This window comes from Mesocricetus auratus, unplaced genomic scaffold, assembly GCF_017639785.1.
Source record: "Mesocricetus auratus isolate SY011 unplaced genomic scaffold, BCM_Maur_2.0 Super-Scaffold_100676, whole genome shotgun sequence".
Lineage (NCBI taxonomy): Eukaryota > Metazoa > Chordata > Mammalia > Rodentia > Cricetidae > Mesocricetus > Mesocricetus auratus.
In genome coordinates, this window is record NW_024429266.1 from 116,431 (window position 1) to 135,546 (window position 19,116).

The window sequence follows — 19,116 nt, forward strand, 5'->3', positions numbered from 1 at the left end:
GAGCTAGCCAGTAAGAAACAGGCAAGGTCAACAGCTTCATAATTAATACAGTATCTTGTGTGTTATTTGGGGACTACAACGCGGCAGAGCCTAGGCTACTGGTGGGGAAAAACCAAAGCGGCTGACAAGGAAAAGGCTCTCTCTCTACAGCTAATAATTATTTAGTTATTTATTTGTAGATAGTTAAAGAGATATTTGTAATTTAAGCAACTAAGCAAAGGTTATAGTCACACTAGTGTTAAAGTTTAAGTAAGAGTGCATTTGACAAAACATCAATAAAAATCATAATGTTCTTTTGATTCTGTTTCCCTATTTGGTGGTGAGATTATGGGCAGTTTTTTTTCTATTGATTATTTGGGAATCCTACATAACACACTCTAATGCACTAACATCCTAATCTCCTCTTATCCACACCGCTCCACTATGACCTCTCCCTCCACAAAAGATAAGAAAAAGAAAAGAGTCCATTTTGTGTTGTTCATATCCTCACGGGTGCATGGTCAAGTGCCTAGTGCCCAGTTCCCCAAGTGAGGATAACTCTTTCTCCACCTGCATCTGCACCAGAAGCCATCAACTGAGGAGAGCTGTGCATTGCTCTGTGAAGGGAGGGGCCAGCTCTCCAATGCCCACTCTAGTGATAGCTCTCCTGTACCTGCCACTACTGTGCATTGGCAGGTGAGGGTTGGGCCAGCTCTTCCACAATATAGACAAATTTTACAAATATTTCTACGTATTTTGTGAAATAATTGTTACCAACAATGTGTATGAAATAAGAATAGTAAGTCAGTACATAATATTGCTGAGAAGTATACTATATGGCAGATGCTGCGCATTGCTTCCATTACTATCTCATTTAATGTTCAGGAAACCCATAAAAGAAATGGCACCATTGTTATTTCTGCTTTGTAGATAAGGTTCCAATGTCTCAGAGAGATTTGTGACCTATTCAAAGTCACAAAAATAGCAGTGAGGATTCAACTCCAAAGTCTTACCAGGCATGTTTCTATTTTTCATATTGTGAAATGATGCTATCATATACAAAATTCATGTTCAAGAACTGTGCAATTGGGGCAAAAGATAGTTCAGTGGTTAAGAGTGCAAGTTGTTCTTCCACAAGACCAAAGTTCAGTTCCTACCACCTACGTAGGGTGATAAACAGCCACCTACAACTCCAGATCCCAGGATTCCAAAGTAGAAAAAAAGAGGATTTTCTTGCATCTAAAGGCACCTGCACATATATGCTGTACTTACGCATGTACACGTGCATGTGTACACACACATACACACACACACGGAGAAATTTTAAAAATAAATGTACAACAAAATGTCAGAAAAATCATAATACTCTAAATATGTTTAAGATTTTGTGTTAGGTCACATTCATAGCTAGTTATCTTGGAATGAATCCTGTGGCCTGCAGGCTGCAAGTTGGACACTATTGGCTCATATGCTCAAAATATCAAAGAAGCAATGAGATTGCATGTGTACTTATGAATGATTAGAGAAAAGGACTAGAAACCAAGAAGGAATAGCAATTTGAAACAATATTATGCATTCAGCCCTTGGTATCTCTCTAAGAAGGCACCAGGATTATTTAAACACAGTTAGCATAGACACACAAACAGAAAACAATCCAGATTAAGTTGCTAGGTAGTTGGTAAAAAATGGTTGGCAATAAAGACTGCCCAGAGTATTGCCTTATGCTATCCAATGAAACTTTGCTTACTGATAATGAAATAATCTGACCCCATAACCTTTCTAGTAAGGCCAGTTTCTACTTTCTTGGTAAAAGGACAAACCATGACTGTGTATTAGTAAGATTTCTTTAATTGCAGAGGTAAACTGTAGCTTCCCTGATGATGCAAATGGAATACAGAAGGGACTCCAGCTTGGGAAAATGTATCGGTATGGAGCTACTGTGGCTTTGGAATGTGAGGATGGGTATACTTTGGAGGGCAGTCCTCAGAGCCAGTGCCAAGATGACCACCAATGGAACCCTCCCCTGGCTATGTGCAAATACCGTAAGTGCAAGTGCCTCACTGCTCTTTGTATGTTGCCAGTGCAGGAGGGGAATGGAGTGTCTATCAATGTAGGATATTCTTTGACATAGCAAGCAGTGATATGACAACAGATTAACTGAAAGGCAGTAGTCAATACAAAGAAAAATATAGTTGAGGATGGGGCACATCACATCAAGAGGGGCACAGCAGTCTAAAAGGAGCAAATACGGAAAATTCACAGCCTTCTAGTTTGAAAAAACTTCCATCATAATTGTCTCTTGGCTAATTTTTAATGCTTACCAACTGGAGAGGGCTTCCAAAAACATGTCAACTAACCTGTTACAAACAGTTCATATTTTCACTTGATCTCAAAAATCACTGAAGATAAAACTGAGTGTATTGATGTCGCACCTGCTGTGCGGCCTGCATCCGAGAATGTAGCGAGGTGGTCGGGATAGATGACACAGAGACCGGTCGGTTGCTTTAAGAAAACTTTATGCTTCCCAAGTCAGCTTAGGAGGAGACCCCAGTCCGCTTAGGAGAGAGCTCTCAGGAGAAGTCTCTCCAAGAAAAAGGAGCTTCCCTTTTTAAGGACTTCTGCCATTCATCTACATACCATTCTTTCCAGACTTCTCACCCTCCTGGCTGGTGGTTTAATCTCAGGCCCCAGAATCGGGGAGACACCACAGGGGGGACAGGAAGAGGCATCTAGCCATAGGGGGTGTGAAAGGCATGGTATTTCAGTGAGCAAGCCCTTATCTGAGCCCCAACAAGAGCTTTAGCACTGAATTGTTTTCAGTAAACATTACACAGCTGCCTGCTCCCAGGCCAAAGGGGAAGTGGGTTTCTGCTCAAGGTCTGGTGTCCCCACATATTGATAAACTTCCACAACTTAACTAATTAAAGTGAGGGAATATCCATTGAATTTTGACATGATAAAAGAGTGAATATAACTTGGGAAACCAATATTTATCATAAGCAAACTAAATGGGAGCTGAGTGTCCACTTCTGTAACATTGCCAGATGTAATGGTACCTAGATGACATTGACTTGTACTAACAGATTGATGTTTCATGGTCTTTTTTCTCTTTAGGGTACACTATTCCTCTTATTTCTGGTGAGTTCTCTTAAATACTTAAGAAGAGTTCTTATAAGTTTTTATAAATATGTATAATTAGATGTTTTACATTCTACACATTAATATGTTTCATTTTAATTCATTAGGTCTGATGTTCTTTCATGTTTTAACGGTATTTTAATGTTCTTGGTGTATTGTAAAATGTCCATTTAGGTTAAAGTTGAAAATGTACTTTTTAAATTGAATGTCTCTTCACATTTGCGCTTGGTATTTGGTACAACTGAAATAAGTAATCTTATTCTGCTACAGCAAAATATATGTCACAACTAAGGGTCAAATATTGTTATGCAAAATCATGGGATTCTGGTACCCTACCCTATGTTCCTAATTACCCTAGGAACAAGATTGTTTACCAATTAAACTGAAAGGAACAGTAGAAAATTTGATGGAAAGTTAACTGGAATCCTGTGGTCCATGTGCCCGGTGCTGCAGACAAAACATGGATTAGACATAACTAGAAAAAACTTAAAGCTGAATTATGATTATTCAGTAGTTCAGTGTTTATAGTTAAGAAAAATGTATTAGAAAATCACATTAACAACTTCTGTACCACTAGGAGTAACCCTACAATCAGTTCCTAGAGATACATGTTTTTTTTTCTGGTATTAAACATTCATTTTTCTCTTTCAGGTGTTTCTGCAGGCTCAGCAGTTATCATTTTGGTTGGTGTCACCTTCTGTATGATGTTAAAACACAGAGAACGGTAAGTTCAAAGGAATGCTTGACCGATATGTACCACAGGTTTTGGGTTCTTGTCTTCAACTAAACAAAACACAACTTACATGAATTGAAACTACAATGTGATCACTAGAGTGAAGTGTTTTGTGGTATAGAGGGCAGACTTCTCTATAGGAATTTAAAAGATACCCAATACACATCTTTTTATCCTTTTAAGATTTATTTATTGTGTATACAGTGTTCTGCCTGCATGTATGCCTTTTGGCCAGAAGAGGGCACCAGGTCTCATTACAGATGGTTGTGAGCCCCCATGTGGTTGCTGGGAATTGAACTCTGGAAGAGCTGTCAGTGCTCTTAACCTCTGAGCCATCTTTCCAGCCCCCAATATGCATCTTAAGTTGTAAAACTAAATTTAAAAATATCTAGGAAATAGCACAAAAACCCAAACAAAATAAACATCCAATGATGTTTTGAAATATTCTGTTTAATGGTTCTCTTGTATTCTTTCTTTCATTTTGTAAACTTTCATATAACCTTTTATCTAATTTCCTTTAGCTTATATAAAGCTTTTTCATAATTATTTGTCCTTCTAAAATATAAAAGTAAATATACTAGTTCTAACAATTAAATAATTTATGTAGAAAATACACCATTTATTTTTTCTGCACTACAATGTTAAAGAATGTCAGTGATGCCAGGCGTTGGTGGCTCACGCCTTTAATCCCAGCACTCTGGAGGCAGAGGCAGGCAGATCTCTGTGAGTTCGAGACCAGCCTGGTCTACTGAGCGAGTTCCAGGACAGTCTCCAAAACAATACAGAGAAACCCTGTCTCGAAAAACCAAAAAAAAAAAAAAAAAAAAAAAAAAAAAGAATGTCAGTGATTTTTCTGAGAATGTGTCATGTGTTGCTTTGTCTAGTATTCATACACATAATTTTGTAAAAAGTTTGCAAGTGATGCTAGAGAAATAGGAAGTATATGAAAAGCTCATGATCATGTCTGTTCATTGGTAATGCAGTAACTATGTATTACTTTATTATATTAACATCATGCTATACTACCAGGACATAGACCTTGACATTAAAAAGATCATAGTCTGGTAAAAGAGAAAAAGTTTGCAATTCAACAAGTACCATGATATTGCCATAGTTAATTATATAGTATTTAGTGAGGACACAAAACAGAGATTAATGTTTAATAGTTTTATTTGAATAGTGAAAAAAACTATTTCAGGTGAACCCAAAGATAGTGGAAACAAAGAGAGGAATATGTTCTAGGCAGAATGAAATGTTTGTTGGATATATTTTCTGTGCCTTTGATCTAGTATTCCTCTCCATCTTCTATCCCTATTATTCCTAGGTTTGGTCTTTTCATGGTATCCCAGATCTCATTGACATTTTGTGTTATGACTTTAATGTTTCTATGTTTACTATCAGAATATTGCATGTGTAGGGAAATGTTAAAAAAATGGAATATCCTAAAATAATTTATAATGTTCCTGTCTGCTGATTATCACTTAATATCATGTTATATCATGGGGTACTATGATCTTGAATCTCAGTGATATGAACAAAACAGTTATGTTTTAAAAAGTTCATGATATTTTTTTCAATTCCATTTTCTAATTTACTCAAATTATTTTCTACTAATGAAATGCATTTAAGCTTTTATTGTTTTGTAACTGAGAGTAATAAGCTATCTAGTGTCAGCTTCTAACTTGAACAATCACCAAACTAGTAAGTTATTTATTTAAGTTATTTATTTTTATGTGCCCTTAAAATAGGAGCATATGGTACTTAATATTTAAGAAAATGAGATGAAATCACATGTGAAAATATAGTTTTCTAGGATGATAGAAAGCAGACAGCTAGTGAATGTTCATCATGATCACAGTTAATGAGTAAAAGATTTGACTGTTTTTTCTTATGCCTCTCTTTTAGCAATTATTATACAAAGACAAGGCCTAAAGAAGGAGCTTTTCATTTAGAAACACGAGAAGTATATTCTGTTGATCCTTACAACCCAGCAAGCTGATAACATGACAAGTTGGTATATAATGAAACTGAAATGCATTACTAATATATATATATATATACAATATATATATATGTCAAGATTTGCTTTATGACTTTCTCAAGGCCTTTCTTATACATTGTTTGAAGTACATATTGATCTATATCATTCTTTAATAGCCATGTAGAATATTGTTAACTTACCTTCTTCATATTGTCAACTGAAGGTCATAGTTTAAAATATTGTCTATTCAGTAAATATGTAAAAATGTGATTAATAAAATTATTAAGGATAATTTTTAACAATTAAGAATGAAATAAAGTCAGATATGGTGGCACATGCTTATAATACTAGCACTTGGGAAATAGAAGGAAGATCAGGAATTTAATGCTGGCCTCAGCTACATAGTGAATTTGAGGGCAGCATTGACGGGATGAGGCCCTTTCTCAAAAGGGGCATGGGATAAGAATAAAGCAAGCATTATTAAAGAGAAACAGGGACAGAGGCTAGAGAAAAGCAAGTGATTACATAGAAAGCATTCACTAAGAAAATGGCATTTGTGCAAAGACTGGAGAAAAGTAGGGAGCCAACCAAGTAGGTACATAGAAGATGGGGATTCAAGGAATATACAAACAATAGCAAATTCAAAGACTACGAGGTCTTGCTATGTTGGCATAAAAAGATGGTGTGTGTGGCCTAGAGTGGATTGATCAAATAGGAAAAAAACATGTTCAGAGAGGGAACTTGGGAAGGAGCTGGAGGATTACACAGGGTGGTCTAGGTCATTGTAATAGGTCTTTATTCTGAGATGGGAAGTGCCCCCTGAGTTTTAAGCAGAAGAACTATGTATCAACCTTAACTGGTGGGTTAAGAAGAGGTTATAGGAAGTTAAGGATGGAAGAAGGGAATCAACAAGGAGGCTGAAACAATAATCTAAGCCAAAATCAACAGCCTGGCAAGGAGAGGCCATATTCTCCATGCATTTTTTAAAATAATAATAAGGGGGCTAGATGATGGTTTGTGTCTGGATATAAAGAATAAAGAAAGGTATTGATAATGATGTGAGGGATTTGGGACCTAAGCCACTGGGATGATAAAATTGCTATAAAGATAATTCAGAGTGGGACTGGAGAGATGGCTCAGAGGTTAAGAGCACTGACTGTTTTTCCAGAGGTCCTGAGTTCAGTTCCCCAAAACCACATGGTGGCTCACAACCACCTTGATTGAGATCTGGTACCCTCTGCTGGCCTGTATGCAGAAGGCTGTATACACAATAAATAAATAAAATATATAAAAAGATAATTCAGAGTGTGATAAGTAGACTGGAAAGAAATCAGTTCTGCTTTGGGAGTGTTTAATGTAAGATATCTAATAATCAAGTAAAAGTGTCAAGAAGGCAGCTGACAAATTCATATTTCAAGCATCACAGATGATACTGAACATACAAGCCCATACATAAATAAAGAGACCAAATCATATCAGCATGGGGGCAGAAGAGGAGAAGTCCAAGTAATGAGCCTTATGGCTTCTAATGTGAGGAGTTGTAAAGCAAGGAAGAGAGGCTGAAAAAAGAGGTAGCCTCTGATGCAAAAGCTTACATACAGCTTAGAGAAGAAAGGGACAGCTTTGAAGTTTCTGTTGACAGTTTACAAATGACAAGCAATGAAAACTGACTATTGGATTTAGCAGCACAAAATGTGTTGATGAACTTGACAAAAAATAGCTTTAGTATATGTAAAGGAGAAAGAAGCTGTATTAATCTCAAGAGAAACTGAAGGACCAACTATAGGTAGATGTTCTGTCTCCAGGAGTTTTTCTGCAATGGATCAGATAATCATAGAAAAAATAAAGGACAGACTTTTGACTAGTTAATAGATGCACCTATGCCACAGTTCCTATAAGATGATTGACGACGACTTGGTAGAAAGAGGAAAAAAACAAAAGCAAGAGAGTAAAAAAGAATTTCTGGACCACAATTTTAGTGGAGGAGTTTCTCAGATAGGAATAAAGGCTTAGTCACAAAATGGAAGCTATAACAAACAGAAACAAGGACAATGTTCCATGTGATATGATGGCAAATGAACAACCATTCTCTATTAATGGTGTAGCTTGCAATGACTAGGAAGCAGCCTGATTTGATGAGAATAAAACTCAGGGAGATGCAAGAAGTTAAGAGAAAGGAGAAATATTGAAGTAGAGGACTGAATGATGGAAAGTACAGAAAGCTGAGAAAGCACTTTTTATAACATACCTAAGGTGCCAGAGAAAAATGGGAGTGAACATCAGAGGGTATATTTTGCTGAGAGTCTTTGATGCCATATCTCACTCAGACTTCACTACCATTTTGAAAGATAGCTATTGATAGCTCAAAATTAACAAGAAATGAAAAGTGACCATTGGAACTTAGCAGCACAAAATTTGTTGATGAAATTGATAAGGCTGGTTTTTTTTTCAGAAATAAAGGGGAAAGATGATACCAAGATGAAGTAATAGTCCAGATGGAGAGACCAAAGCTAAAATATTCTCTTGGCCAAAGAATTCAGAATCGGGGTCTGGAAAAATGAATGGTTCAGAGGTTAAGAGCACTTATTGCTCTTGCAGAGGACCCAGGTTTAATTCCCAAAACCTACATGGTGACTCAGAACCATCTGCAACTCCGGTTCCAGAGGATCTGATGCCTTCTATTGATTTCTGTAAACTTTTGCACACATGTGGTACACATACATTCACTCAGGTGCACACACATATGCATACTTTAAAAAAGAATTTTAAACTTATTCCTATATATTTGACAGATACCTTCCCCTCTGTCCTCTTGAACTTATTTTATTAGGACAAAAAGACATACATATTATAGAGTAAGGGTAAGTGTCATAGGCAAACTACAGAAAAGCTATTGTAGTATTTGAAGAGGAAAATGTTACTTGCTCCTGGGGAGTCTTAGTAAAGGAACATAGGAGAAAGTGAACATTGTATCAGAGGGATCCCACACTCAAAGAAAGGGAGCAAAGAAAAAGCTACTGTATATTTGTTGGATAGACATCGATCTTTATTTTATTTGTATTTATCAGCATAAAATACACTTATGTGTTCCAGTTCATATTATCTGAAGTCCTTCATAATAGAATGATACCATCTAATTGGTTAATGATTGTAATTGTCAAAAATAGAGATTGTTGATGATGCTCTAGTCATGTTATTTAAATTTAAGTTACATTATTCACATTGTTACCTACATAGAAATAATCTGTTTCAGTGTCAGCATTGGACATTGATAAGAAAGAAAGCATTTGAGTATCAGCAAATCTATGAGTGATCCTAGCATGAGTGAACTAATTTCATAAGCTGTAATTTTTTACATGCAATTTATTCTCAAGCAGAACAGAGACGATTTGTTTGATGTTAAAGATGGGTTCCCAGCCATTGTGCAGTGAGGCCTACTCTATTAAGCTTTATCTGTGATCTGACTGAAGCCAGTCTGTGGGTATGGAAATGGAAATGACACTCCAAATATAAGCTTCTTTAAAAAAACATACTCTTATATATAGCGACCTACACACTGTTACCATATGCTTTGGATTACAATGGAGCTTTCAATATCTACCAGGGTTGAACAAACTGTGGCCTGTGGGCTACAAGAAGCCCAGAATAGCTATGAATACAGCCCAACACAAAATCAAAAACGTATTTAAAATTATCATGATATTTCCTTTTGTAGCATTTATTCTGTAATTTGGTTGTATAGTCCTCAAATGTGAACTTTTTAGATGACAATGTGTGTTGGGAAAACTGGAACGTTAAACACTCCTGTATCCGAAGTATTTCCTGCAATTACGATGACCACACCTAACTGGAAACCCTGATTTTAACAGAAATTTCTCTCTCTGATTTGGCTAAGCATACTCTCTTGGGTTAATGTTTTTCTCTTACTACTTTGTATTCTTTGCCTAGCCACAAACATTCTGTAATTCTAATTTGCACAAGATTTGGGAACTATAGAAACTGAGTTTTAGTTCAAGGTTTGGCTATTTTTTAAATAATTTTCTCATAAGCTTCAGCTTTTTATAAAATGTCATTTAGTAGTAATATATTCATCATTCAATAAACTCTGTTTTTAAAAAGATTACATGATTTTGTCTTTCTGAAATCAGTGATTTCCTAAATAATACACACCATTCTATGGTCTTAAGAGTTTTTAATTTAATAGTAATTCATTCTGGAAAACACCATTTGGTATTTTAGCCAATCTTTCAACCCACAGATTTAGCTCCCTCACACCCAAGATTTAGATATTATCATATATTATCCAGGGAGCAAGTTCCCTCAGCCCACTCATCTTCTCCCACTGTACCTTAGATCTAACTTTAAAACTATAGGGAAAAAACCCTTCCCATCAATGACCAGTTTTCTGTCTCATTGTCTCCTAGAGGAGGTATGCAATTTAGCATTGTGTGTGTGTGTGTGTGTGTGTGTGAGAGAGAGAGAGAGAGAGAGAGAGAGAGATAGATAGAGATAGAGATAGATAGAGATAGAGAGACAGACAGACAGACAGAAAGAGAGAGACAGAGACAGAGACAGAGTAGGGTAGTTATAATTGTGGCTTTAAAAATCTCATAGAGGAATGGAAAGATGGCTCAGCAGTGACAAGCACTTTCTGGTCTTCCAGAGGACCTGGGTTGGATTCCCAGTACCAGCATGGCAATTCACAACCATCTATAACTCCAGTTCCAGGAAATTAGACAGTCTCTTCTGAAGACTATAGCAGTAGGCACACACAAATTACACAGACATACATGAATGTAGAATAGCCAGACAAAGAAAATAAATTAATTAATAAATTAACTAAAAAAAGAAAAAAGAAACCTACAATAGCATGCTCCCAGTGCCCAGGCCACCTGGAAGCCACTAATGCTATGAACAAATGGAAGAGTCAGTAGATTTGGTAAGAAATATGGGAAGTTCAAAGAAAAAAATATTTCCCACATTAAGAATGGGGAAAATCACAATGCCAGGAATTAGGACTCTGTATAGTGCCACAATGCAGGTGGCATGAAAATGGAAAAAAATAAATGAAGGGATAACCAACTTAGTTGGGATTGATATAATATCAATTATAATTCTGTCAATCTGGTAATTCATATTTTATCTTTAAAAGGGGGATTTGATAACTGTGCCAAATATGAAAACTGACACCTTAGAAAGATTTATTACTGATGAGATACAAGCCTTAGAAAGACCTATTAATGAAAATAAGAAAAAGATATTCAGACACAGACAGAAGAATTTAAACCACAACCTACTGCATCACTACATGATGAAACTGGAGAGGAGCAAACCAAGGTTATTAGAGAGGGGGGGTGGGGGTAAAATAGGGGGAAGAGGGAATCATAGGATCGAAGACAGATCAGGCACCAGAGTGACCTCGAGTGATCTAAAGGTATAACATCAATTGGCAAGCTAAGCAATAGTGGAAGGACCACCTCGAATGCCCATTCCTGATAATGAACTTGATGTCTATAACTATCCGGGAGCCTTCATCCTGTGACTGATGGAAGCAGAGGCAAACACACAACTAAGCACTGAACTGAACCCAAGGAACCCAGTGACAGAGAGAGAGGAGTGATGAGCAAATTGGCAAGGAATGGGCTGGCAAAACCAGCAGAGACGGCTGATCTGAACAGGGGAGTGCTCTTGGACCCCAGACCGACAGTGGGGAGGCCAGAATGGGACTGATCTGGACCCCCCAAATGTGAGTGTCAGTGAGAAGGCCTGGGCAACCTATGGGGCTCTGAGCTGTGGATCAGTGTCTATCCCTGGTATACAATCTGTCTTCATGTGCCTATGGCACAAAGAGAGATGCTCTCTCAGCCTGGACTCTTAGGGGAGTGCCTTGACCCTACCAAGAGTGAAATGATAGACTCTAGACATCCCCTATGTGGAGGGATTTGGCAATAGGGTGGGAGGGAGGGTGGAAGGGGAGTGCGGGAGGAGGGGAGGGAGAGGGAACTGGGATTGACATGTGAAACAAGCTATTTAAAATTAAAATAAAAAATGATAAAAAAAAAAAAAAAAAAAAAGAAAACCAACCTTAGTTTATCCAGTTGCTATACACGAATGACCAGCAGATGGCAGGCAACCCCAAGGTTATGCAGAAGTTAAATGGAAGCCTATAGAAATATTAGATTTGAAGAGATTGGCGGAAACAGTCATTTTGTGTGGCATGCACTTACCTTATGTAAAACAGACATTAAATTTATGGGCAACTCAACATAATTATCCCCCCAAACTGGAAAGATTTAGTTTCACCAATATTGGAAGCTGGTCCTCAGTTACAATAGAGAACATGGTAAAAAGAGGAACTTAGGGCTATAGGACAACAAAAACAGGGCTAGATGCATTGATATTTCCCAAGACCAGTTTCTTGGTGAAGATCAATATGCTAATTTCAGAGACAGTTTGTATTTGATGGTCACCCTTAGCCCTATGTCATCCAGCAGCTTTGAATGCTTGGGGCAAGGTTGAAGAATCAGGAAAGAGGTCTGAGTCATTTACTAAAATTATACAAACCCAAAAGAAACCTGTACTGATATTTTGCAAAGATTGACTTCAGCTGCAAACAGAAGTCAGACAAATATTAATTGAATCTTCAGCTTTTGAAGACACTAATTCAGCAAAAGGATTAATAGACCTTTAAAGGCAAGATCAGCACCAATAGATGAATGGACTAGAAATACAGCTGATGGTGGATCTCATGCTTATGATGCTACTTTGATAGGAGAAATGAGGATCATATAAAACAATCCACCAGCCCTTGGAATACTCCAATATTTGTTATTAAGAAAAATCAGGCAGATAGAGGTTGTTACAAAGATAAATGAAATCATGGAGCTTATGGGGGCATTACAACCTGGCCTCCCATTGTCAGTGGCTATCATCCAAAATTCTGTCTTTGTAGTAGACTTTCAGGATTGTTTCTTTTTTCTTTTAAATCCCAGGTCCCCCTCCCTCCTCTCCTCCTGCTCCTTCCACTCTGCCCCTCCACCTCCCATCTGCTCCTTGGAGAGGGTAAGACTTCTCCTAGGAAGTCTACTAAGTCTGTCCCATCATTTTGTCAATGTAGGGCCAAGGCACCTCTCTACCCCCATTCCCCTGTATCTAGGCTGAGCAAGGTTATCTCTGCAGGATTGTTTCTTTACCGTATCTTTGTATCTGAGAGATTGTCAGCGCTTTGGTTTTAGCTTACCTTCACCTAATTTTCAGAGACCCTAGCAAAGATTTCAGTGGAACACCTTACCCCAAGGTAGTCAGACCAGCCTGAATTTGTCAAAAGTTTGTAGATGTAGCCCTCCTATAAGTTTGTTAACAGTACGCTGATGTGTACCTTATTCACTATGTGGATGATATATTGACTTCTCATACTGATAGAACCTATATGCAAGAGCTATTACAATTTCTGATTCAACAATTAACCTTATATGGACTTCAGGTGGCCCCTGGAAAAAAAATCCAAATTCAGCCTCCCTTTCCCTATTTGGGACACGTGATCCAGATTTCATTTCTCCCCAGCCTTTCCAATTATGGATGGATCATTTAAAAACCCTAAATGATTTTCAAGAAACTGCTTAGAGACATTAATGGGGTTTGTTCCTACATAGAATGATATTTTCCATAGTGACCCCAATCCCAGGTCACCATGGAAATTAACTCCTGAAGCAAAAAGTTACTTGGCTCTATTAGAAGAGAAACTTAATTCTCAAAGGCTCCTTCATGTAGATTATAATAAACCATAGAGTCTTGTTATACTTTGTTCTGAGTACAAACCTATTAGATGCCTGTGGCAAAATTGGGCCAATAAATACTGCACCCATCTGCAATTCATAGAAAAGCTGTGATTGCTTATACCTCTGGTTGTTTCCTTATTAGGCAAATGAAGAAAACAGAGTAAGGAATTGTTTAGACAAGATGTTCATGAAATAGTTATTCCTTATACAGTGGAACAACATAACATTTTGTCTTATGAATCTGGAGAATGACAAATTGCTCAATTAGGGTATACAGGCACCTTTTCCTATGAGATACCTGATCATTATTTGTTAAATTTAATAGTTTTAAATCATGTTATATTTCCTTTTAGAACTAAATCAGATCCACTACACCCCCACACACACATACACACAGGAAACCTTTGCACATAGTGAAGGTAATGGCAGTAATTACTGCTTTTGAGAGACTTAAGAACAAAACCTTTAATTTATACACTGATTCCCAATATATAGTCAGACTGTTTCCTCATATAGAAACAGCTCCTCTTCCATCAAATCATTCCACTCTTTTAAGGTTGCTCTTAAAATTACAAAATTTAATTCAATCCAGGACTCACCCTTTTTTTAATCAGACGTGTTCAAGCAAATACTATGCTCCCTGGGCCCATTCATGAAGGAATCCATATGGCTGCTTCTTTAACAAGCTCTTTCAGTTTCAGCTTCCTCATGAAGCTGCTTGGGCCTTGTACATCATTGTCCTGCTTGTCCCACATCAAGACACTCTCTTCCTACTGGAGTTATTCGTGTTTCCCCCCCACACACACACACCCAGATTTGCATCCTTGTGACTTATGGCAAATGGATGTTACTCATGCTCCCTCCTTTGGGAGACTGTCCTTTGTTCTTGGTGTGTGTGGACACATAGTCTCATGTTATTTGTGCTATTGCCTGCACTGGAGAGGCTTTTAAAGATGCAGTACAACATCTCTTTCATTGCTTCTCTATGCTGGGGATGCCAAGTGCCTTAAAAACAGACAATGGCCCCTGTATATGTTTCCAAGATCTTTAAGAAACTGTGATCAACCTTCACTATTTCTCACCCCACAGGCATTCCTTATAACCCTCAAAGTCAAGCTATTGTGGAGAGAGCTCGTCATACTTTGAAAACTCAGACATCCAAATTGTAAAATGGAGATTTTAAATACTCATCTCCCCATCACATTTTAAATGTTTATAAGTAACCATATGAATACCCCTGAGGATAATACCTTCCTCAGACACTTTTCCACAAATGTCACTCCCAAACCTCTAGTCAAGTGAAAAGATCTCTTCACCGGTAAATGGAAAAGTTCAGATGTTCTAATAACATCAGGAAGAGGGTATGCTTGTATATTCCCGCAGCACGCTGAATCACTCACTGTTGTGGGTTCCAGACTGATTGATTAAACCTTATGGCCAACCAGCTGCAGACCAACTGCTCAAAGCTGCCAGCAGAGGCAGCTCCCTCCCTAGGAACCCAAGATGACACAAAATACCACACCCAACCAGGAAGCTGAAAGCCCTCAACAGACTCCAAATGACCTGACATTCCTGGTAGATGGCCTCTGAATTCATCAACTCCAAATTCATCAACCCTACCCCCATCGCCCCACACAGTAACTCTGCTTCCTCTTGGGAGGAAGACATCCGAGGGTACTCAGATCCTGATGAATCAGCGGAAAGCCGTAATTCCTGAGAATTATTTCCTAGCTATGCTCGCCTTTTTTCCCTTCACCCTTGCCAAGGACACCTATTGAACTTATGTCCCAGAACCACCTCTTTTCCACCCAGGCACTAGGGATTTTGATGAATTAAGTCATTTCCAGTGACTCTCTATTAATGGGGAGGGTTGTCTAGTTTCATACATCCTTGCTTAGCGAAACACTTTAACTTCCAGGGACATTCAGACAGTCCCCCCATACGTTTTTTCACCTCCACTGTAAGGACTCGGGCATTATGCTGGCCTGTCCCTGTCACCTGGCAGAATGCACTCAGGCAGTGCCCTAGTCAGCCCAGGGTTCCCTGATTGGGTAGTCTGCAGGCAGGTGCAGAGGACCCTTAAAAAAAAGACCCCCACACACCCACTTATGCTTTCTTTCCTGCTCCTCTCCTTCCAGCTGGCCGTCCTAAATGGATGTGATGTGCTTTCCCTAAAAAAGGAGTCGTGGTTTGCTCTTACAGCACTACTTTGTTTAAAATACACGATTGATCTTACACCTCCTTAGAGCCCATTGTAAATCAATGGATGACATTTGCCTGGGTCAGTCCTGTTTATATGGCCCTGTCTTCTCACTACCCCAAACCTCAGACTCAGTTGTCATCTACTGACTACCAATGATCATGTTAGCCTTCAATTTCCTATACAGCTCAACTACAACACAATTGACATTCAGGCTTGTGTCATGTCCCCCTTTGCCATCTTATATTCAGGGGAAACAGGAACTTTGAACGTTATTGATAATGGATCAGTTTATGATATCTCTTATAACAACTGTTACATGACCAATTGTCTTAACTCCTCTACTAGTCCAAAAGCTTCCATACTTCTTGGTCAACCTTCACATGTACTGTTACCTGTTAATTTCTTCTCACCCTGGTATGAAGACCCTGCCCTATCTGCCCTAGAGCATGTTGCTAATTCTCTTTCATGTTCCAGGAGGGTCATTGCTGTACTCATCCTCAGCATCACCACTTTGATAACGATTATAGGTGCAATGGCTGCTGCAGCCATGACTCTGATTCAACAGATGCACGCTGCTAATCATGTTAACTCCTTATCAAAGAATGTTTCTATGGCCCTAGCCACTCAGTAAGGAATAGACCAAAGATTAATAGATAAAATAAATGCTTTAGAAGAGGCTGTCCTTTACACAGGAAATCAGATTCACAATATTAAAACACATTTAATATCTAGTCATGCTGATTTTTAGATGGATCGATGTCACTCCTTTACCTTATAATGGTTCAGATATGTCATGGAATCAGGTACAGGCTCACTTGAGAGGTGTTAGAAACAGCTCCGAATGCTGGGCGTTGGTGGCATACACCTTTAATCCCAGCAGAGGCAGAGGCAGGTGGATCTCTGTGAGTTCCAGGCTAGCCTGACCTACAGAGTGAGTGCCAGGCCAGGCTCCAAAGTAATACCCAGAAACCCTGTCTGGAAAAACCAAAAAAGAAAGGAAAAAGAAAAGGAAAAGAAAAGAAATAGCTCACAGGGTACTTTACATTCTCAGACCAATGCTATTCGCCATTCCAGGCCCCAGCTCTCTTCAGCAGAGGACATAGCTAATTACCTTGTTAATTCAGTTAAAATTTTTATTAGTAACAACTCCTTATGGAACTTTCTTATTAGTTTGGGAATTATAGGAGCACTAATCTTTTTACTTTTATTTTTTTTTTATTCCAGGCCTCTTTTAAACGAGTAAGATCTACATTGCACATTGCCCAGAGAGAAATTCATACACTGAATTTATTAAACGAAAAGCAGGAAATTGCTGTTGTCCACAAGATCATACAGTGAGATTTCAGTCGAGAAACTCACCACTACCCATAGGAATTCCGCTGGAGAAAAATCCCCAGTTGCAAAGCCTTGTGGATACCGGCCTTCTGAACAGTCACTGCCATCCCTGTAAAACCCTTGTTAAACCATATTGTTTTCCCTTTTCCATAATGGGACACCCCACCCCACCCCAGTCCCAGCAGTGTATTAATCAATTGTTGGGCACAACTCCCTCTAGTCCTAGTGAACTGGATGACCTTCCCCCACACCATGGGGGCCCTGGTGTGAAAACACAGTCAAGGAAGCCTTTTGTTCTCATAGTCAAATTTACATAACTTAGAAGTTAGCTCCCTACAATTATCTCTTAGGCAGGACACCCCACGTTGCAGGTCCAAAGGCTGATTACCTTATCTTGTTCTGGTCCTCCGAAATAGTCATTCCTTGCCCCCTGTGTCAGAACTCACCTCTTGAGACAGTAGATCAAACAAAACAAAAACCCAAAGCAAGCAAGCAAACAATAAATAATCTTTTAGAATCTACTGACTTAGCAGGTTAGCAGGCAACTAGTTTCTACCATCCAAAAGCTGAGTGCCATCGGATAGCATCCTGAGCTTACAGAAAAGTTTCCCCCATATTAATATCCCCGCATCTCTGATGTACCCACCAATGTATTTTAAATTCGATTTAAGACTTACTCTGCTCTGTAAAACCATAAAAACTCTGTGGAACTGCTTCCACGTTAGGACATGGAATTTGGGTAACCTAAATCATTTTTCCAGGGCCATCGTCCCTCAAAATGACTACAGAATAAACTCTTACTCTTTTTGAGATGAGAGCTGTGGTTTTTTTCGTGGACATATGTGTAAAATTTGTCTGATTAACTCATTAATTTTTGTTTCCAGTGGCACGTTACATGCGAATTCATCGTAAGGAAATCGGCTCTTAAGGTACTCTACACAGGGCTCCCAACTGTGGACTCACTGTGGCAGGTTAGGGTTAGGCTCCACCCTTGCGGGTTTTTGAAAGAAGAAAAAAAAAAGGGAGGAAGGCCGGGTTTTATGCAAACCGAGTTCCCACAATGCCTTGCTTTCTTTAGAGTCGAAAGCACTTACAAACCAGAAAAGCTCCTGCAACTGACTTGCTAGGTTTTGACCCTGTGCCTGCTTCCACGGAGCGATATCCCCACAGAAACCCCACTGACCAGTAGTAAACAGGACCCCGCCCAGCAAGAGGAAGCTGTGGTCAAAAGCTTTACTCCGGAACTCAGCGCCATTTCCCCGCACCTTGGGCGTGGTTGCCTTCTCTTTCCTGCTCGACCGTGCCTGAGACCTGTGAGGAGAAAATGCAGCCTTATCGGAGACCACAGCGGCTCCAAGGCCCCGTGGGCCGCTTGGTAGCTTTCTGCCGTGGCAGGGTCCAGCTGGCCGTCCTGCTGCTCTTCTTGCCGTCATCTGCTCTGGGTGAGCCGCAGGGAGGCGCGGGGAGGCGCGGACGCGGTGCCCCGGCACCCGCGGTAAATGGGCGCAGCTCAGACTCCAACGCTGGTCTGGGGGTCTCTGTGGGTGCCCAGCGCCTTTTCCCATGGGTGAGTGTGGAGCTCTCAGCCTAGCTTGTACTCAGCCGGTAGGAACGTTGGGTCTCCCACCGGCTTGTCTGAACTGAGTGTCGAGCCCGTTGTAGTGAAAAAGGGGGTGTGAGGGGCGGGGAGGGGAGGGTGGTCGTCATGGAAATCTGCGAGACTCAATGCCTATTCCTAGAATTCGGTTGTGAGGAAAGTTAATATGCCCGTGTGTTTCTTCATCTGTGAAATAGAGATAGTGAGGTCTTTCGTGATGCCGCTATTTAATTGGTGTTGTCAAGTGACTAACCCAAGTCCCGCTGCGTAATTTCATTTCTATCCCAGAGCCGTTATATTCATTTGCTCCGAAGGTCCAGACGAACCGGCCTCGGGACTGTGTCCTTTATCTCCCGCCCCAAACCCTCATCA

The 19,116-nt window shown here is 39.4% G+C and overlaps 2 protein-coding genes across 9 annotated transcripts in view; both read left to right on the top strand.

Annotated features, from left to right (window-relative positions):
- Cr2 (complement C3d receptor 2) overlaps window positions 1-9,951 on the top strand; it is a 34,860-nt gene extending 24,909 nt beyond the window's left edge. For 3 of the 4 annotated variants that reach the window (XM_021234572.2, XM_021234577.2, XM_021234575.2), the window contains 4 exons: window positions 1,836-2,021; window positions 3,094-3,117; window positions 3,769-3,841; window positions 5,756-9,951. In XM_021234572.2, the coding sequence (XP_021090231.1) occupies window positions 1,836-2,021; window positions 3,094-3,117; window positions 3,769-3,841; window positions 5,756-5,849 (377 nt within the window). In that variant the 3' untranslated portion in view covers window positions 5,850-9,951. The remainder of the gene's footprint in view (window positions 1-1,835; window positions 2,022-3,093; window positions 3,118-3,768; window positions 3,842-5,755) is intronic. The other variant, XM_021234573.2, reaches the window with a different exon arrangement.
- Window positions 9,952-18,216: 8,265 nt separating this feature from the next.
- The window catches only part of Cr1l (complement C3b/C4b receptor 1 like), a 42,097-nt gene continuing 41,197 nt past the window's right edge, over window positions 18,217-19,116 (top strand). For 2 of the 5 annotated variants that reach the window (XM_021234578.2, XM_040736985.1), the window contains exon 1: window positions 18,218-18,589. In XM_021234578.2, coding sequence (XP_021090237.2) covers window positions 18,472-18,589 — 118 coding nt within the window. In that variant the 5' untranslated portion in view covers window positions 18,218-18,471. Of the gene's footprint in view, window positions 18,590-18,693; window positions 18,715-19,116 lie in introns of those variants that run through there. The other 3 variants (XM_040736983.1, XM_040736982.1, XM_040736984.1) reach the window with 3 other exon arrangements.